General features: G+C 37.4%; 1 protein-coding gene and 1 long non-coding RNA gene across 8 annotated transcripts in view; both read left to right on the top strand.

Annotated features, from left to right (window-relative positions):
• ARID4A (AT-rich interaction domain 4A) overlaps nucleotides 1–20,462 on the top strand; it is a 65,264-nt gene extending 44,802 nt beyond the window's left edge. For 2 of the 7 annotated variants that reach the window (XM_073349982.2, XM_073349987.2), the window contains 11 exons: nucleotides 4,618–4,868; nucleotides 7,655–7,852; nucleotides 9,483–9,567; nucleotides 9,759–9,960; nucleotides 10,183–10,245; nucleotides 11,146–12,279; nucleotides 12,484–12,588; nucleotides 14,451–14,663; nucleotides 15,570–15,716; nucleotides 16,634–16,733; nucleotides 17,000–20,462. In XM_073349982.2, coding sequence (XP_073206083.2) covers nucleotides 4,618–4,868; nucleotides 7,655–7,852; nucleotides 9,483–9,567; nucleotides 9,759–9,960; nucleotides 10,183–10,245; nucleotides 11,146–12,279; nucleotides 12,484–12,588; nucleotides 14,451–14,663; nucleotides 15,570–15,716; nucleotides 16,634–16,733; nucleotides 17,000–17,162 — 2,661 coding nt within the window. In that variant the 3' untranslated portion in view covers nucleotides 17,163–20,462. Of the gene's footprint in view, nucleotides 1–4,617; nucleotides 4,869–7,654; nucleotides 7,853–9,482; nucleotides 9,568–9,758; nucleotides 9,961–10,182; nucleotides 10,246–11,145; nucleotides 12,280–12,483; nucleotides 12,589–13,829; nucleotides 13,949–14,450; nucleotides 14,664–15,569; nucleotides 15,717–16,633; nucleotides 16,734–16,999 lie in introns of those variants that run through there. The other 5 variants (XM_073349985.2, XM_073349988.2, XM_073349986.2 and 2 more) reach the window with 5 other exon arrangements.
• Nucleotides 5–1,965, top strand: LOC140913484 (uncharacterized). Its single transcript, XR_012159600.1, has 2 exons — nucleotides 5–856; nucleotides 1,837–1,965. It is a non-coding gene; the product is annotated as an uncharacterized LOC140913484 (long non-coding RNA).
• Nucleotides 20,463–20,955: the final 493 nt, after the last annotated feature.

Raw genomic sequence — 20,955 nt, 5'->3', positions numbered from 1 at the left:
AAGTAGTCTGATTTGAGGGTTTTTTTATTTATGTGCTCAATAGAACTGGGTGTCCTTAATAGTTTACTGATATGAGATTTCCCTAGAGGATTGGCTGTACATGGGAATTGCCATACTTGTACAAAACACAGGAGCCCGCATGCTGAACAACACAGGCTTCCATTCACATATCAAGACAATGCTCCACTGATTACAGTGGCTTCCCATTGAATATAGTCCATTTTAAGTTCTCTCTCGATGGTCAAAACCCTCCAGGAGATTGACCAAGCTACCTGAGATCATCTTTAGTCAAAGGAAATGCAATAGATCTAACCTACCTAGGTTTCAGTAATGCATTTGATTCAGGTCCACATGGGAAATTATTAGTTAAATTGGAGAAGATGGGGATCAAGAACTGGTTAAAGGGGAGACTGCAATGGGTCCTACTGAAAGGTGAACTGTCAGGCTGGAGGGAGGTTACTAGTGGAGTTCCTCAGGGCTTAGTTTTGGGACCAAACTTATTTAACATTTTTATTACTGACCGTGGCACAAAAAGTGGGAATATGCTAATAAAATTTGCAGATGATACAAAGTTGGGAGGTATTGCCAATACTCAGAAGGACCGGAATATCATACAAGATGATCTGGATGACCTGGAAAACTGGAGTAATAGAAATGGGATGAAATTTAATAGTGCAAGGTCATGCACATGGGGACTAACAACAAGAACTTTTGCTACAAGCTGAGTACGTATCAGTTGGACGTGACGGAGGAGAAAGACCTGGGTATATTGGCTGATCACAGGATGACGATGAGCCACCAATGTCGGGATATGGCCATGAAAAGGCTAATGCAGTCCTAGGATGCATCAGGCAAGGTATTTCCAGGAGAGAAAAGGAAGTGTTAGTTACCATATACAAGGCACAGGTGAAACCTCATATGGAATACTGTGTGCAGTTTTGATCTCCCATGTTTAAGAAAGATGAATTCAAACTGGAACAGGTACAGAGAAGGGCTCCTAGGATATTTGAAGGAATGGAAAACCTACCTTATGAGAGGAGCCTCAAAGAGTTTGGCTTCTTTAGCCTAACCAAAAGAAGGGGAAACATGATTGCTCTCTTTAAAAAACATCAGAAGGATAAATGCCAGGGAGAGAGGGAAGTTATTTCAGTTAAGTGCCAATGTGGACACAAGAACAAATGGATATAAACTGGCCATCAACAAGTTTAGGCTTGGAATTAGATGAAGGTTTCTAACCAGCAGAGGAGTGAAGTTCTGGAGCAGCCTTTCAAATGGAGTGGTGGGTCAAAAAAACTAACTGACTTCAAGACTGAGCTTGATAAGTTTATGGAGGGGATGGTATGATGAGACAGCCTACAATAGCATGTAGCTGATCTGTGACTGCTAACAGCAAATATCTCCTCCAATGGCTGGTGATGGGTCACTAGCTGGGGAGGGCTCTGAGTTACTATAGATAATTTTTTCCCAAGTGTCTGGTTCGTGGGTCTTGCCCTCATGCTTAGGGTCTAACTGATCGCTATATTTGGGGTCGGGAAGGAATTTTCCCCCTGGTCAGATTGGCTGAGACCCTGGGGGGTTTTCACCTTCCTTTGCAGTGTGGGGCACGGGTCACTCGCAAGTTTAAACTAGTTTAAATGGTGGATTCTCTGTAACTTGAAGTCTTTACATCATGATTTGAGGATTTCAGTAACTCAGCCAAAGGTTAAGGGTCTATTACAGGAGTGGGTGGGTGAGATTCTGTTCCCTGCAATGTGCATGAGGTCAGACTAGATGATTGTGATGGTCCCTTCTGACTCGGTCTTTGTTTCCCTGCACAACCATGACTTTCATCAATAGCTGTGTTCCACCAGAACCGTAAAACTCTCACCAAATGGGGTAGACTTGTGAACACAGAGGATAATCTTCACAGGAGCTGGATCTAGATTATGGAACTTCCTCCTTCAAGAGATAAGAATGAGCAGACAACTCACAGCTTTAAGTACCAAATGTAAACCCCATTTCTTTGACCTAGTGTTCTTGTGATAACTCTCTTTAAAAAATAAATAAAAATCTTCAGCCTTTCAACTCATTCACATATACAGAGAGGGGAATGGTGGAATAGTGAGATTTTAGTTTGATGTCTTTATTTTTATATTTTTATTTTGAGTATTGCTTGGCTGCTGTGGTGATGAGGGCCATATCAGCAGGTACATAGATATATCAGTGACCCATCTAATTCAATGTTCAATCAAAAGTAGATGATGTGCTCTTGTTCAATGATAACAGTCAGCTGCATGCGTGTTCCCTCTGTGTGCTGCCCCAGTTCTGCGCAGATAGCTAACACAGCAGACCCCGAGAGAACCCCCAAAAACCACAGACTCTAGTAAGGTACGAAGGAACCCGAGCCAGGTTTATTGTCAAATGAAGCACAGTAATAGTTCCCTATAGACTCTACAAGGCATACTACGAATTTGTGCTCCCTGGCAATGGACACAGCTCAGTCAGTGGCGGGACACTCCACTGCCCCCTGGGCTGGACAAATATGTGAGCTCCAGGACCTGCTTTTATACTGTTGCAGGACAGATTACTCATCATAGTTCAAACGAATCTATCCATCATGTTGTCCTTTTGACCCTGTCTTTAAGATGCACCTGCCTGTTCCTTGTTATCTCTGTGCAGTGTTCTGATGCCGTCTTGGTGCAAGTTCCTCTCATTAGCACATATGTGTGTGTGCACGTGCTTCTAACAACCTTTTCTTGCCAACTTCTGTGACTGGGACCTGCCTCTGGCTCACAGCCCAGCTTTGCTTAACACTGCCTGGAAGTACTTTGGTTCAGGCTTCAGGCCTCAGACTGGGCCTCTGATACAAGAGTTTGTTTCAGGGCCTCCTCTTACTACAGTCGAATATAAGAATATACTTAAAAGAATTTTTCTTTCATTGGAACAAGAAATTAACTGGCTCAATTCTCTAGATTAACTGGCTAGAACTCTGGCTAGTTCTGTTAAGGAAGTGACTGTGTTCATTGATTAAAACTAGCACACTGAAAGGCGAAAAAAGTTACTTCTGGCAATTACCAAAGAAGAAAGAATGTTTCCAGTTAAAATAGTTAATAATGCATATTTAGTATCACTTATCCTTGTGATGTAAGATAGCTTCCATATAACATCAGAAGTTTGTTTCCTATTCAAGTTTTTTGTTGACTAGATCCTATCAAGGTATTAAATGATTGATAGAAAGACTCTTAGTAAATGAAAATAAAAATACTGTGAGCATATGCTTACTGGAAATGCTGCTTAAAATGCTCTAACTGTATTGAATCAATAATTTAAAAGATGTGGCTTCTACAATAATATAAATATACAATATTTAGCTTTAGACAAGCACTGAAAATATAAGAAGATAATACAGACCAATCACCTATGATTTTCTCTAACTTGATCACCTTCCAGCATGCTGCAAAAGCTATTTTTATTTGACAGGGTTTTTGGGGAAGGTTGTGCGCCAGGAGAGAAGAGGGAGAGGAAGGTTTTTTTTTATGCTGCTTTGACTTGTTGGATGGCAAAGTTAACCTGTTAACTCAGCCAACCAGCAGCATTAAATAATATGTAGGTAATGTTATCTGTATGTGACTATGTAATGCTTCCAGGTGGTTGCCATTATGTTGCTATAAGTTTAATTATTAGGGCACCTCTAATGGGTTTTGATTGTTGTTTGATAATAAATACATTATAACAGAAGGATTTATATTTGGAGTACAAAAATGTGATGCTACCAGAAAGAGCACCTACGTCGCTTAATAATAAAACAATAAGCCCATAACAGTTAAGGCCCCCTTCCCCAAAACTCACCAGCTATCCCCACTGCTTTTCTTTGCCCCTTTGGAAATTCCAGCAGTCTTGCAGCATGCTCTGAAGGCTAACAAATCTAGAGAGACAAGGTCGGTGAGGTAATATCTGTTATTGGACCAACTTATGTTGATGAGCGAGACAAGCATTCAAATTTACATAAAGTTCTTCATCAGGCCCAGACCTGAAGTAGAGCTCTGTGTAAGCTCGAAAGCTTGTGTCTCTCACCAATAGAAGTTGGTCCAGTAACAGATATTACATCACCCACTTTGTCCCTCTAATATCCTGGAACCAACACAGCTACAACAACACTGCATACAAATCTGGATCCTGTCAGACCAAGGAGTGCAATTTCCAGAGTTGAGGATCCCTCATGGAAAATGCCTTGTGAGCACCTCTGTCTCTTTTAAACCATGGGACTATCAACTCAGGTAGTTCCACTTACCACAACTGCCATAGTTAGCTAGGGAGGGTGATATTTCATGTGTTCAGGGACTACAGGCCTTTTCGATCTAAACAAATTCCTTTAAAATGCACCTGGAAGTTAATGAAAAGCTAGAACTCTGATATTGGAATCCCATAATTGTAAACAGAATGGTGATTCTGTTGATACCAAACAATGTTTTAAATTTATAAATATGTGATAACTCTCAAATGCAAAACTTCACATTGGCCTCAAATCTGTCTTCTGTACAAGAAAAATAAATATACTTCAGTGCACAGCATGCACTGCATAACTCCCCTGCCCTGGACATGACTATGCTTGATTAACAGATTGCGTTTCTGTCTTAGGGACGGAGGAGACTTGCTCGCGATGCAATAACTACTAAAAAAGAAACTGAAGAGGATAAAATGCAGGACAAATTAAAAGATAGCAACAAAGAAAATAAAGATGTAGAGGAAACACTTGAGAATGCAGAGAAGAAAGAAAATGAGACACCAGTCGGGAGAAAGAACACACCAAAGCAAAAAGAGAAGAAAATGAAAAAACAAGAGGAATCTGATAAAGAATCTGATGAAGAGGAAGAGAGAAGGCAAGAGAGGTACATATTAACTTACATCCGCTCTTTAAGAGAATGGCTGTGTGGTGGTACAGTGGCACTCTGTATAAGCTGAGTACAAGGGAGGTTTAGGATTCCATTCCAGGAGATCAGATGTGAATCAGGTCCATAATTTTCACATACACGCGCTCCCCATTACAATTTTCCCCTCCTTGTCCATCTCCAAAATAGCAGAGACCTACTGTACCGGAGGAAGGATTCGTTCCTGGGAGATGGCAGGTAGTATTTCTACTGTTATCTTCCTCCAAGGGTTCGGTCAGGGAGGGCAGCATTCTAGTTTTGGGGGCCATACAGGAGTTTCTCTTGAGGATGCTTCCCAGGAGAAGTATTGAATCAGAGCATCCCTGGATGCTCTAGCTCTGTTCTCATCCCAGCCCCACTTCTGGGATGCTTTAGCCAAGAGTGTCGCCACCCTCCTCAGTTGCACACAATATTCACTGCTGTACTACTTCTCTGGATGGACTTCTGTCACTGCGGGCTTGGATTATATTGGTATTTGTGCACAGTACTACACGCAAGCACCAGCTAGGATTGGCTAGGTGTTGTGTTAAGTGTTGTACAACCATGTAGTGATAAATGGTTTTCCACACTCTGTCTTGTCTATTTATATTGTATGATTTGGGGTAGAAAGTGGATGTAACATATAAGCAAAGTGGCTAATGATGGTTGGCAGATGTCCAGCTTGTGCGTGTTTCTGTTTTTATTTAAATGTATTTTAGAGGGCTGGAGGGGGTGAATTAATAAGAGCATAGGAGAAAGGAAGGGAAAGGGGGGTTAAAAATGAAAAGGGGAGATGGATTGAAGAGGCAGGGAAGGAGAGAGAGCAACATGGAGGGCAAGGAGAGAGTGGCAGGCAACAGAACAATGTGGAAGAATGAGGAGATGTTGGAGTAAAGAGCCAGCTAGTAAAAATAGCATCCACAGTACAAACTGAGAGGCAGAATTGGTTTAAATCACTGCTGTCCAGGGGTTGTGAAAACAGGCTAAGCCTCTCTCTTCCCACCTTGCTAGTTCTGACTACCCCCTCACTCCGTTCAGGGATTGGTTTTGCTCATTGTGACATAATTCACTTGTGCACTTGGGGCATAAGCTGAGAGTGAATCAAGCCTGATGACTTTTTGTTTCAAACAACTGGAGAATGTGTTGACTGCATCATCTCCATATCATTTCCATATGAGGAGAGATTAATAAGACTGGGACTTTTCAGCTTGGAAAAGAGATGACTATGGGTGGATATGATAGAGGTCTATAAAATCATGACTGGAGTGGAGAAAATAAATAAGGATGTGTTATTTACTCGTCTTAACACAAGAACTAAGGGTCACCCAATGATATTAATAGGCAGCAGGTTTAAAACAAACAAACAAGAAGTATTTCTTCACACAACGCACAATCAACCTGTTGAACTCTTTGCCAGAGGATGTTGTGAAGGCCTAGACTATATAACAGAGTTTAAAAAAGAACTAGATAAATTCCTGGAGGATAGGTCAATAGTTATTAACCCAGGATTGGCAGGGATGGTGTCAATAGCCTCTGTTTGCTAAAACCTGGGAATGAGTGACAGGGAATGGGACCACTGTTCTCTTTATTCCCTCTGAAGCACCTGGCATTGGCCACTGTCGGAAGACAGGATACTGGGCTAGATGGACCTTTGATCTGACCTAATCTGGCCATTCTGATGTTCTCATTTTGATGCACTCCTGGAAAAAACAGTGACTTCAAAGAAGGCTGCGCTTTCAGTCAAAAGAAAGATCTTGTAGAATAACACAGCAAGCAAAAATTCCATTCAAATATAGATACAGCGTGGGTGTACAGTAGGTTGCATAGGTGTATTACATATATCTACGGTCTCTTAGTCTTGGCCATCATCTTTCCTTCTAGTGTAAACTGTTATTGCTGCAAGATAGGTTATAGTCAGAGATGAACTAACATTTATCTTTTGTACAAAGCAAAGTGTGCATTTTCTGTCTATTTTGTCTACTTTTAGTTCTAGGTTTTGCTTCTGTTCCAAATAATTTGTTTAAAAGGCCATGTAAATATGTAGATCAGATGAGACACTGGTTATTGAAAAGACATTTTTCAGGCACCTAGTCCTTATTATTATGGATCTTTCCTTAAGTTAAATGGTAGATATAATTTAAAAAAGAGGCTGTTAAGAATTTTTATCATGGTTAAAGGCATTTATTGTAACTTTGTGTTTACCACTATTTGCTTCAGTGGAACTGATTAGATAGCCACAAAAGAGCCATTACATTGATAGTGCAAACATTTCATATAACTTGAAAGCAAATTGTGAAAGGTGGAAAAATTTAAAATAGCACATCAGAAGCAAATATTAAGAATTAAAGTTAGTGTCTCCTTGCTCAGCACCTCCTGTTTCACTTGAGCCTCAAAGCAGTGAGTTAATGTAATATATTTTGTCCATCTTCTTTCTGTGATCTCCATATGTTTCAGATGATAAACATTAAAGCTTTCAGATAGTTTTGCACATAATAAATCATGTTAAAATGTGATTTGTGAATAAACCTGATGCATCATTTTTAACACTTCTAGCTTATGCAAAACAGAGTGGAGGTGTATGACTTGAATAAGCTATGACCAATCCCTTTTTTTATACATTGCACTTCATGAATCAAGGAACTCCCGAGTACAAACTTTTCTCTTCTCCTTCTGCTGATTAGAAAGGGAATATTTAACTAAGCTTTGGAAATTTTAGGTCTGATTTTAATTAAATAATCAGTGGGCATTATAAATATACCTTGCTACAGGGAGGAAATTGAAAACAAAGGAGAATCAGAAGGGGAGGAAGATGAGGAGGACACAGAGCCCTGTCTAACGGGAACCAAAGTGAAAGTAAAATATGGACGTGGAAAAACTCAGAAAATTTATGAAGCCAGTATTAAAAGCACAGAAATTGATGATGGAGAGGTTTTATATTTAGTACATTACTATGGCTGGAATGTAAGGTAAGAAGGAGAAATTACCGTTTTAACTTCATTTTAGTTTACTAAAAAAAAGTAAGGTTTCAGAGTAGCAGCCGTGTTAGTCTGTATTCGCAAAAAGAAAAGGAGTACTTGTGGCACCTTAGAGATAACAAATTTGTCTCTAAGGTGCCACAAGTACTCCTTTTCTTTTTTAAAAAAAATGTAGCATTCATAGATTTTATTTTATTTTTTATTTTTTTTTTGCTTTTTAAGAGAAAATGTCATCAAAGGGGGAAGAGTAATGGGTCTCTTGGCCCTGCAGTGAATTAGTATTGCACAATAGGGTCAGATCCTGCTAAAACTTTTTTTCATGTGAGTACCTTCACTCACATATGAGTAATCCTATTGAAGCCAATGGAATTATGCATGTGTGTAAGTGTTTGTTTGCAGGATTTTGGTCCATCTCATCATAAAACTGTGAGTAGTACTGTTATATTAAATTGGAGTTCTTGTGGGAATAAATCCGAAGCCTGGTAATAATTGTCAGCAAGATCAGACCTTTGGCGAATATAGCGTTAATCTCGAAGGTGCCACAAGTACTCCTTTTCTTTTTGAGCTATGATAGTGACATTTAAATTACTAAGGCCTTTTAAGAAAGTAGAGTTGTGCTTCCAGATGTCACCGTGAGTATTAGAAATTGTATTGCATTTAGTATTAGGGTAGCTTTTACAGTTATTGGTTTATTAAACTTTGAAATTTCAGCAACAAAAAATATGCTGGCAGTTGAACACTCGCTATAATTAAAGAAGATATATGTTTTAAAAAATTCACGGTGGGAGCAGGGTGGGGAAGCTGAACTGTAAGGAAGTGTAGAAAAAATCCACTGAACACTTACGTTGTATTCCAAAAGAGTGCATTCCTTATATTTAATACCTGCTGTGTAATGGCATTTCTTTATTTTTATAAACAATGCGACTGTGCTAATGCCACAAAACTCAAATATATTTTAAAATGTATTTTCCTTGTACATTAAAATTTGAGACTTGCCATCTCATTGAATTCCTGAGAAATCTAAACAGACTTCCTTGAATGACATTATGACATCACGTAGGTTTGAAAGAAACCTTTTTTCCAAACTTCTATTCACATCCCACATAATTAATAATAATGCAGGAGAATTTCATAGGCACAAATGGCAGATAAGCACCTAACTCCATTTATGCCTTTGACAGTCTTCCCTAATGCTTAGTGTCTTTTGCCAGACGATTTGAAAACTCTTTAAAAACACAGGTAAGTATGATTATTTTATAACAGTGTTATAAATGGGGAAACTGAGGCGTGGAGAGATTAAAACTGAATTTCCTAAGGTCACATGAAGTTGATGGAAGAGTCTGTAATTGACCCCAGGTCACCTGACTTCCAGTGCTTTGCTGGCAGGAGACCAGGAAGGTCTGCACCTTCAGATTTCCTCAGGATCTTAGGAAGGTAATTGCAATAGAACATAGCGCTAAATACGTTTTAAAACATCAGATACTTGATATGTTGCTAAAAGGGGGTTGGGGATCTATTTTGAATTGTTATTAATGTCTTTGCAATTCAGCTTTGAACCATCAATTTACAATAAAACAGTTTTTAATGGGAGTAGTAACAGTGTGCTGTGTTTTGCCTTTAGATACGATGAATGGGTGAAAGCTGATCGGATTATCTGGCCTTTGGACAAAGGAGGACCAAAGAGAAAACAAAAGAAAAAAGCAAAAGTAATATTTGTAGATCAGTAAACTTCTTGTAATAGTTTGTAAGAGCTTAATGACTCTCTCTGCTCCTAAGAATGAGTTTATTTTGCTGTTCACTCCCTAGCCTCTCCCCTTAATGTGTAGCCCAAACAGGGTGAAGTTTTGACTATAAGCAGTGATGTACATTCATAGAATGCCCAATTTTGTGTCTTCAGAGTAAAGAAGACCAGGAAAAGGATGAAAAGAAGGATGAGGAGAAACAGAAATCAAAACGTGGCCGCCCCCCTCTGAAATCTACTCTTCTGTCAAACATGTCTTGCAGTTTATCCAAAACACCTAATAGTGAAGGTAAAGCAGGAGCCAGAAGTACACGGAGCAATATGTCAGATTGCTCATCATTACCAAATGGAACAGAAGGTACACCTGATGCAGGCATGTGAGACACTTAGGTGCTCATACATAGGAGAAATGTATGTAAATACTAATAATGTAACCCCACACGTTAGTATGAAACGTTTAATAAACATATTGCTGTATTGTAAGTCAACAGTTTTGAAGTCCTGTGCAGTCAGTCAGTTTACTAGCTATATAACAAATTTTATTGTATATAAATTAATTAGTTTTGATTTTGATTTTTAGGAACACCTCGCAGGCAGACGAGACGTAGCTCAGGAATGTTTGATTCTGATAGAGGATCAAACGGTGAGTGATCGCTGTCCTGTGTTTTGATTTTCATTCCTTTTTGAAAAAGCAATTTTAACCCCCCCTTTTTTCCTGCGAATTTTAATGCTGTTGAAAGAACTAAATTGACACCAGTGGAGGAAAAAAATTCTCTATTTCCTCCCCAAGCAGTTAGGGAAAGGGCAGCTTACCCCATGTTCTTGCATCAGTCTGCTTCAATCCTAATCCAGAGATAAAATTGTGGCCATTACTATGGTTACTCAATCTTCAGTCTCACAGCTCATGCATCCGGCAGGGAGGCTAGTTAAGTACAAATGGTGGCAGTGTTGTTTGATGATAAGAACCCTTGTCTAGTATGAACTGAATCAAAGCCACCAACTCATTTCATATAGGTCCTGCACAACTATCAGGCACCATCTTATTACTTGCAATCTATATGGCTTCTGATTGAAACCACTGATTTAGCAATGAAATGGCTATAACCCTGTTAACAGTCTTCTGAGCCATCCATTCCTTTTTGAGGTGAGGTGACTGGGAAGATTCAAGCTATAAGGAGACCTGTTAAAACTATCCTGTCCTCCTGAACTCTGATTTATGTGTGGCTTTTTGATTTCTAAACCTCCCTCTCCCCCCGCTAAAAAAAGAGAGTTTACACCAGTGCTACCATACTTCCATAGAGATCTAAAGTGACACTCAGAAAAACTGTAGCAAAAATACGTTGAATAATGCAACATATTTGGATTTTTTTTTTTTTGAGTTGATGCAAAACCAAAACTCTTGATTTCCCTCCCCCCCCCCCCATAAAGTGATTTTTGACACTATATCTGTGTGGGTTATTGAATAGCATCTGCATAGCAAATATAAAAAATTGTGCTTTAACAATGACCTGATGTGTTGTTTTTTAATCTTATTTTTTGGCAGATTCTGGTTCATCTGACAGTGAAGCTGATGAGACTTCTGAAAAGAGTATGAATGAAGAATTTTCTGCAGAAATTTCAGATATGGAAAAAAATGAAAAACTAATTGATGAGAAACCCACTGAAGAAAACCCAAAGATCCCACATGTATTGATGAAAGAAAATGACAGGACTCAAGTGCAGCCTCTAGAAACTTTAAAACTGGAAGTTGAAGAAAGTGAACAAATAGTTCAGATTTTTGGAAACAAAGCTGAACAAGTGGAAGAAATTAAAAAAGAGACTGAAAAATCACCTAAGGGGAAGGGAAGAAGGAGCAAGACAAGAGACCCCTCTTTAGAGAATGTGAAGGTTTTGCCAGAAAGCCAAGAAGAGGGAACAAATGAAACCCGCATAGAATCTGAAAGATCAGACATTTCTTCCTCAGACAATAAAGAGTTTTCCACCACTACTGAAAATGAAACAGATCCCTGTACAAAAGATAAGAAGCTTTTGAAAAGGAAAACGTTGGAACAGACATCGCCTGAGAAAAAGGTACGACGAGAGTGTGAGATGGAAGTGCCAAATATTGTGTCTGAGGAGAGGACCAATGAATGTATTGGGATGGAGGAATGTAAAGACTTTCATGATGAAGAGTCACTCAGAACTGAAAATGAGGAAATGCCGTCTTTAGTAGCAGAGTCAGATCAACATGTTCAAGAGCTGACGAATGAAAACTTTGAATGTACATCTGAGGAAAATGAGCATATTCCGTTAAAAGACGAGGACGACACTATGCCTCAGATTGGACCTGAAACTCTACTTTGCCATGAAGTGGACTTGGATGACTTTGATGAAAAGGAAAAGAGCAGTAGTGAGGATGCAGTAGCAGAAAAGCCAGATCCCAACTCTTTGACCTCAAATCCATCTGCCTTAATCCCTGCAGTCCAGCCTAACTTCTCTGTGGCCTCGCCCCTTGGTCTAAGTCAGGATGAATCTCACAGTATAAAAAGTGAAAGCGATGTAACTATTGAAGTGGACAGTGTGGCAGAAGAATCTCAAGAAGGTCTCTGTGAAAGCGAGTCTGCTAATGGATTTGAAGCCAGTACCACTTCAAGCAATTGTAGTATAGCAGTACAAGACAGAGATACTGGAGAGAAGGGTAAGTGTTTCCCATGTGAAAAGCCAATCTCTATTTTGACAATTCCTGAAACCATTGTAAATCCTGTTTTGCTTTGCTAAGGACTATTGGCTCAAAAGTGGCATTTGGCGTCTTCTAATACTAATTTTCAGTTCAATCTATTTGTTTTAAAAAGGGTATATTGAAGGCAGAAATATTTGAAGCACGTTTTTTCTTTTCCTTCAGGTCAAAAAAGGCCAAGCGATGGCAATAGTGGGATACTGGCAAAGAAACAAAAACGTACTCCAAAGCGATCAAGTGCTGTAGCCAAAAATGAAAAGAATGGAACAGGTACATTTGGAAGTGAATTTTTGTGCTGTATCCATAACAAGTGTGTAGTAATCCATCCTTTTGATATTTATCCCCATTGTACATGTGTAGGGGTTTTCTTGCCAGGGTCTTTAATTAGTGTTGACTGGACCACTGACTATATATCTAGTAGAATATACCAGCTATTCAGTAATCACAATATCTGGCAGTCTCATGACTGTTACCGTCATCATTTTCATCTCTCTTTACAAGGCAGCTGTATGTGAGAAGATACCAAATATTTTACAGTTATGTGTTATGTGTTCAGCTCAGTTATCGTTTTTGTCCCTATGCTTGCTGAATAGAAGCACTTCCTTGAAAAATCATGTCCAAGCGCTTCTAAGGCTAGAAAGATACATTAATTATAACTTACAAGAAAAAATACATAGAGTGCAATGAGGTAAGTACGATACCTTTTAGAGACAGGACTTTTATGTGTGGTTGACGTGCTCAGATATGTAACCTTCTTAAATCAGCTGCAGAAAGTCTGGATTTAGTCTTCTATACCCCCTTATAAGTAGTGATGACCTCAGATAGCTAAAGGAATTGAATCAAATAGTTCAACAGAGTCAGTGCCAACAATGGCATTGTTAAGATTTATGTCAAATAAATATTTTGGGTTCCCACAGTAACTGCAACAAATATTGTTCATAGGCTGTTAAATAATGCCTAATATGTGCAGAGTGACAGGGTGAAGATTTCTGTGGGAACTGTAACTTAAAATTTCCTGAGACTTGTATATTTGAAATGAGAACCTTTTATTTTGGCACTATTGTAAGAAGTCTTGCATTGTTTTTGTTTTTACAAAATAAATCTAACTATACACTGAGGTACAGGATCACACTGCATGACCATGTGAATATGGTACTGTAGAACCTCAATTACAAACATCTCAGGAATGGAGGTTGTTCATAACTCTGAAATGTTCGTAACTGAAAAAATGTTGTTGTTCTTTCAAAAGTTTCCAACTGAACATTGATACAGACTAACATGGCTGCTACTCTGAAACCTGTTAATAAGCTTTGAAATTTTACTATGCAGAAGAAAAACGCTGCTTTTAACCATCTGAATTTAAATGAAACAAGCACAGAAACAGTTTCCTTACCTTGTCAAATCTTATTTTTTAAACATTCCCTTTATTGTTTTAGTAGTTTACATTTAACACAGTATTGTACTGTATTTGCTTTTTTTGTCTCTGCTGCTGCATGATTGTGTACTTCCAGTTCCAAATGACGTGTGGCTGACTGATCAGTTCGTAACTCTGGTGTTTGTAACTGAGGTTCTTCTGTATCAGAGATGTATACTCTTTACTGAAATGATCGTACATTGTTCACATCTATAGGTAATTAGTGCATTTGCACTCTGAAAAGTGACTCTAAGGTCTTGTCTACACTGAAATAACTAAATGTGTTTTTAAGTCACACCTGCTTTTTTGGCAGCAAACACATTTATTTTGGAATAAATGTCTATTTTTTTTTTGTTTGTTTTTTTTTTATTGTTTTTATAGGTAAAAAATCTACTTTGGCAAGGGCTGACTCAGCCCCTAACTGCTCCCACCGTGGGTTAGAGAGAGCACTGGTGCACCTGCAGATTCAGCTCATAGTGTACCTAACAAAATTAGAAAATTTTAAATGGGGTTGTCAATCTGAAAGAATTTGGAATCCACAAAGGGAGCTGGGTCTTTTGAGTAAGGAAGCACAATTTTACCTTTCATTTTTCTGACCACAACCACAGTTTATGTAACGTAGATTATAGGGTTAGAAGAATACCAAAATTATAGGTATACTTGTCTTCTGTCAATTGTCTGTCTGTCTTCTAATCAAAATTAATTTGTGTTATTACAGGACAAAGCAGTGATAGTGAAGATCTTCCTGTCATGGACAGTTCAAGTAAATGTACTCCAGTAAAACACATAAATGTGTCCAAACCACAGAAGCTTGCGCGATCCCCTGCAAGAGTAATTTCCCCTCACATCAAAGATGGAGAAAAGGATAAACATAGAGAGAAACATCACCACAATGCTTCCCCGAGAGTGTATAAATGGAGTTTCCAACTCAGTAAGAATTTTTTAAATTGCGTTAAATATTTAAATCAGAGTTCAAAATTATATTAGTACAATATCCAGAACTTGCTATATTCAGTTCCAAAAAGGCACCTGGCATGAATGCTCATTATCATTGTAAAGCCAGGTTTATTGGTATAATGTTATTTATTTCTGTGCTTCGCTTTCACGCTATAAAAGTCCTTTTAAAAATGGTATGATTTAAATTATCATCTTGCTTTCCCCCCCATTTAATTTCCAGCATGTGGTTAGCAGCTTATTACTTCAAGAATATCTAGACTGTGAAACTAATAAGTTATGTAATTTAAAAATAGTCTGGAATTCTAGTTTTCAGATGGCATAATCCAGACATTCATCTCTAATTCTGGAATTGCTGGATTATTGGCTGCAAAAATTCAGATTGGGATTGAAGAGTTGAGTTGGAAGAGCAAGATGACTCACAAAATTATTGTGTAGGGGGAGGACAGAGCAGTTCTTTTGTTTTGTTTTTTGTTTTTAAATTTCATGATATTGAAACCTGAAACTCTGGGAGTCTGAGACAAATATTTTAGAACCAATAATCTTTTCCTCCACAACCATTAGTGCAGGACTAATGATCAATCAAGGGAAAAAATTGTTGATCCATTTAAATAAAGTATAATATATAAGTATATCATAGCTGTCCCTTTTATAAGGAGCACAATTCTTACTAATCTACCATAATTAAAACACCTTGGATTAAATGGAATTTAATAAGAACCTTTGTATTTTGAAGGGGGGAAATGTGGGTTTTGGCTATCTGTCTTGTATGTAACCCTACTTAGTATAGCATTGTGGAAGTGCATTATTGGTTTGCATGTGATGTTTCAGTTATCGTTTCTTAAAATCACCATCGTAAAGTAACTTCCCCCCCACTCTTAAGATGAACTAGACAACATGAACAGCACTGAGAGAATCTCCTTTCTACAAGAAAAACTACAGGAAATCCGAAAATATTACATGTCCCTGAAGTCAGAAGTAGCAACAATAGACAGAAGAAGAAAACGATTAAAAAAGAAAGACAGAGAAGGTAACTTTCCAATTTGCTTTACACTCAGACCTCCTTCTCATGAGATGTCTGTTTTAAATATGTAAACCCCAAAACGTTTAATTTAAGTGACAACATTTTCGACAGCCATTATTTTAACTTTTTGGAAAAAACAGGTACTATACGAAGTTTAACTTGTCTTCTATCCATTCAGGATAAATTTAGAATCTACAGCATGGTTTGCTTTTCAAAATTCATACATATAATAAAATAAATTCTTGAATATGTAAAATTTCACTTTAAAAAGACATGGATCTGGACTTCGTATTGTACCCTGGATCTGGGTTTTCACAAGTAGCATAACAGATTGTCTAGTTCCTTTATGATTTAAGCCACAGAAAGGATGATGTTAGTTATCCAGCTTGTGTGAACATAAGAGAAAAATAATCTGGACCAGTTTCATAAAGCTTTTTGTAGTAAAAGTAAATCTTATTTTTAATCCGGTAATATTTACTCATCTCCATGGTATCTGAGCACAGTATAGAAACATACAGAAACTAGAGTAGTTCTCTAAAATATTAAGGCTTTGAACCTACTAGTCGATACATGAGGAATCCACTTGTATTTTTCTATAACAGGACTTTGAGAGGTCTTCCTATACTGCTACTTCTCCTCCATGCCTATTTTAAATAAATAAATAAATAAATAAATGAAGGTAATGCTCATTAAAATGAGCAACTAGTAAGGACACTATGTTAAGCCAGGGATAATGGGTGCAGGTACGATGTAAGCTTCTACACACAACTCTGTCGACGTACGTCAAACTTGACAGGCCTCACTTGGGCTCTATTAAGTTGTTTTGTGTGTGTACAGACACTAAGTCTGATACCTAAGCGGGCCTCCAGTGTGAAGGATAATTTGACAGTGTGGTGCTGATGTCCTGCTTTATGTATTTACAGTGTCTCATACAGGAGCATCCATGTCATCTGCTTCATCAGACACTGGGATGAGTCCATCATCGTCTTCTCCTCCCCAGAATGTGCTTGCTGTAGAATGCAGGTGATACATATTTCTCTGCCTTGTCAGCAGTTTGCTGCCATGGACATAAATCCTGAAATATAACCACAAAAAGCACTCAACTGGTTTGACATTGCCAAGTACATTCTGTACACTCTTCCACTGCTGGACTGTATCTTTTTCCTCCCTCCGGTTTTTTATTTTATTTTATTTTTACTGTTGAGAAATTAAGCTCATTGGTAACTGAAGGTTTGTAGGCACCGTCTGACATGTTTGTCATCGTGTTTATTGTTTTTTTGTTAATACAGAGAAAGGGCACTTATCAGATTTGAAAAGTTATGTCCAATGAAGCATTCAGGTGTTCTAGGAAATCATAGAAAAGCAAGTGCATCAAACAGACATCAGAATATTATCAAACAGAATCAAGTTACTGCTGCACTTTCACCCAGCTTGTATGCTAACCCTTGGTGAGTAGTTCCTCTTTGTGGAAGCACTTGCTATACAGAACTGCCAAAGTATGTGTTCAGCAATGTGCCCAGTTTTAAAGATGTAAATGGGACAAAATAAATTGTGAAAGGAAGTGTAGTTGACTGAAAACTACAGTTGTAATAAGTCTTCCACTTTTTATAGGATTTTTGAGCACACGATTATGCAAATATTTTAATGTTTATTAATGTTTACAGTGGAATTGTGAATAAGTTTTCAGTGGACTATCTTATCCCTTGACAAAAATATTTTGTCTTTTTTCTATGTAATTTCAGAGTTTTTATTTTGTTACAAAAAGACGAAAAATGAAATATATAACAACAATGAAGTTATTTAACAAGATTTCTAAAGCTGAATTTTTTTGTGTAAAATAAGGTATCTTGCAACTTGTTAAATATATTTATTCAGACATTGGATGTTGTATTTTTATGTATTTTTTAAAATATTAATAAAATTGGAAAAAAATTCTAGGTTAGTTCACTCTTTTGAAAAAACATACCTATCAGTTGTAGCTCTTACAGGAGGTTTTATCCAGTAACCGTGCCTGTATGTGCATTGGGTCTGTCTATTCTTCCACAATGTAGAACTGTAATCGGGCATCTGGATTAAACTATAACCTTGTTTGGAAACTTTGGCAGTCCTAGTACTTACATTGTTTTGAGGAACAAATTTTATTGGGTTGCCCTTAAGATGCTTTGTCACAGTTTTTATGTTTGCTATACTGCCGAATGAATTTATATCTCCCAAAGTTGAGATGCAACAATAAAGTAAAGCAACTGTGTATACTTTGTCTGTGGATTGTCCCACGGGCTGATGCAGTTTGTAAATAACTCTTCCAAAACCATGTATTTAAAACAGTTTGCATATACATTATGTATAAAAGTGATTTTTTTATCAATTTTTTATTCATGTTTGTACATTGAAAGGGGTTTTAACCCCTCTTTCTGTGTTTAAAATGCTGTAGAGTAATAACATAGATGCTCTAGACTGTATATCAGGATATTATGGTTCACACAGCAGAAAGTCAGAGCGAAACACTAGTGATGGGGGTAGCATTACTACGATTGATGTTTCTTGAAACTTCATTTTACCACATTTGTCAACTTGTGATTCCAATTCCTTCCATTTTCGCAGAGAATTAAAGAAAAAGTACTCTTGTAAAATGCACTTTTCTGTCTTTTCTTAAACAAAGCAGAACTATTTCAATGTAAGATAAAATGGAGTTAATTAGAGAGCATTAATAAAGGCCATGTTTTAAACATAGCCTTTATACTTTTTTATTTAAATGATTGCTCTTGTAAATCTACTGACATCCTAAACAATAGAAAAATCAAACTTTAAGTGTTGTAAAAAAATGTTCAGAGCTAACTTTCACTGTTAATTTTATATTAAATATAAATAATAAATAAAAATAATACTCATTTATTAAGGAAAATAACATGGGTCACATTTTCTCAAATTGACTTCCATGCTTAATATTTGCAGAAGTAAATCTTAAATATTGAGTGTAAATAATTCCATGTATTGCTCTTGGATAAATTTACATCTTGTGCAAATATTTAGCTTGTCTAAATACTACCACCATTTCTCTAGAACAGCTAGAAAGATTTTGATATAAATCACCATTTCAAATGTTGTGGATGAGCCTCTAACATTCTGTACTATAGCATAGTTGTTCAAAATGAACAACTTGACTGCTTCCACTTCGCCTTTGACTGGTTAATGTATGGTCGGGAAACTGTGAAAAGGTGCGTAAGGCAGCCATTCAGTGCTTGAATATTAATTAGGAATTTGGGTTTTGCAGACTAAAAAGCAGTTAAAAGAAAGAGGGCTTTTCTTCTTTTCCTTTTACTGTTTACCACTGGTTCTATCTCCTGCATGTATTGCTCTTCTAGTCTGCCTCCTAGGAGAGAGGTATATCATTTGGTTAGACTCCCCAAACACCTGTTTCGGTAGATGTTTAAAGTTTTCTATCTGGATTTTTTTTTTTGTCTTTAAGGCTACTAAATGTTCAATAGGGAACAATCTTGTAACAGCAGGGAGATGGACAAGATGACCTAGTAGGCCTTTCATTTCCAACTTTGAGTACAATTCCTTTCTCCTCCTTCGAAAACAATTCTTAAATATCTTTCATTGCCTTAAATAAATCTGGTGAAGAAGACACAGATTATGGCTGGTATTAAAATAACTATCTAAGCAGTTTTGATACAGCCAATAATGATGCTTTACTTCCTGGTTGTGCTAGCAGATTTTTTGGCAGGGTTATTCTTCCCTTCTCATCTCTCCCACTGTCATCCCAAAACTATATACTTCATTTGGAAAGTATATCAGGAGAGAAGATTTTGTCAAATTCTGCTTTTTTACATCAGTTGAAGCTCCATTTCAATTGATAGAATTGCATTACTCTTAACAGCAGAATTTGCACCCCTTATGTAGCTGAGCTACCAACAAGAGCCACTGAAGAACAAGTAGGCACATTAGAAAACTGCTGTTGTGATGTAAGGTAGCTCTAGGAACTGAAGATTGATTTGGTGTAAATCTGAAAGATTGAAAATGTTATAGGAACGTGAATTTGAACCAATATTCAAAGCAGCAGGTTTGTTTCTCTCTTTAAATAGGTGGCTCCTTTCTTCTTCTGACAGCTAGTTAATATTCTGTTTCACTAATGTAATCAAAAACACTTAAATTTCTCAAGACCTTTAAAGGGACTTACTGTAGAGAAAGACTCTGTGCTTCTGTTTTTGTTTCCACACAAATGTTGTAGGAGCTATTTCATGTTCTAGCATTAATGATTTTAAAAAATAGTTAAAAATGTAAGTTTATCAACATCCTGTTAAATCTTTTTCCTGTATTTCCCTTCCCACTACCAGTGTTTGTCCAAGATATCTGACAGTAGCTATCTCTTACCTAACCAATCTGAATAGAGCAGTGATGTCCAGAATAGTGACAAATGACGATTTCACAAGCACTGAATTGTCAGTGCATAAAGTGAGGAGGTGGCCTAGACAAAAGAGAAAGTTACACCCACTTACTTAGTAATTAAAAATGAAAGGAAATTGTGTTAAGGGTAATTAAGAGCGCACATTTCAGCAAAATATATTATCTTTAATTTAAAGGGCCAATGTCTAGGGAAACTTTTTAAAGAACAACTGCAGAGCAGCAAAGCTGATGTCACTTCTTTACAATAGTGGCATTAGTACTTATGATATGTTCCATTTGAGGATCTTGAAGTGTTTTAGATAGATTGATGAATTAAGCCACCCAACAGGCAATATCTTTATTTGATACATGAGGAAAATTGAAGAGCAGAGTGGTTACCAGGGTGTTATATTATCAAAGATGACTTTGGCAGAACCAGAAAGAGACTGCTGGTACGGAGTCCTGTGTCTTTACCACAGAACTATCTGGCCTTCTACTCTGGTTTCTCTTACTCAGCATGATGTTTGTCTTTGGAATGCAAATTAAACTTCAGTTACATGATTCCGTCGAGTATAATATGTTCGTTCACCTTCTGTCCCTGTAAACAAGAAGAATACTCTTTCTCTCTTGGGTTTATGTGGAGACTGACTGAATGACTTTTTTTGGGTGACATTTATTGGAATCTGCTGCCTACAGTGATGTCTTCAATTAATATTGAACAGAAATGCTTGCTTAGTGTAGTCTAGGCCCTTTACAGAAAATCCCACATAGTATGAACAAAAAGTCCTCTGAGATATGTGCAGTTTCCATCCTGCTATGGCCAAGTAGTTTATTCCCCCTCTTACAGCCTATGGAATGA

Source organism: Lepidochelys kempii, chromosome 6 (genome assembly GCF_965140285.1).
Source record: "Lepidochelys kempii isolate rLepKem1 chromosome 6, rLepKem1.hap1, whole genome shotgun sequence".
NCBI classification, from domain to species: Eukaryota; Metazoa; Chordata; order Testudines; family Cheloniidae; genus Lepidochelys; species Lepidochelys kempii.
This window is presented reverse-complemented; position numbering and strand designations above follow the sequence as displayed.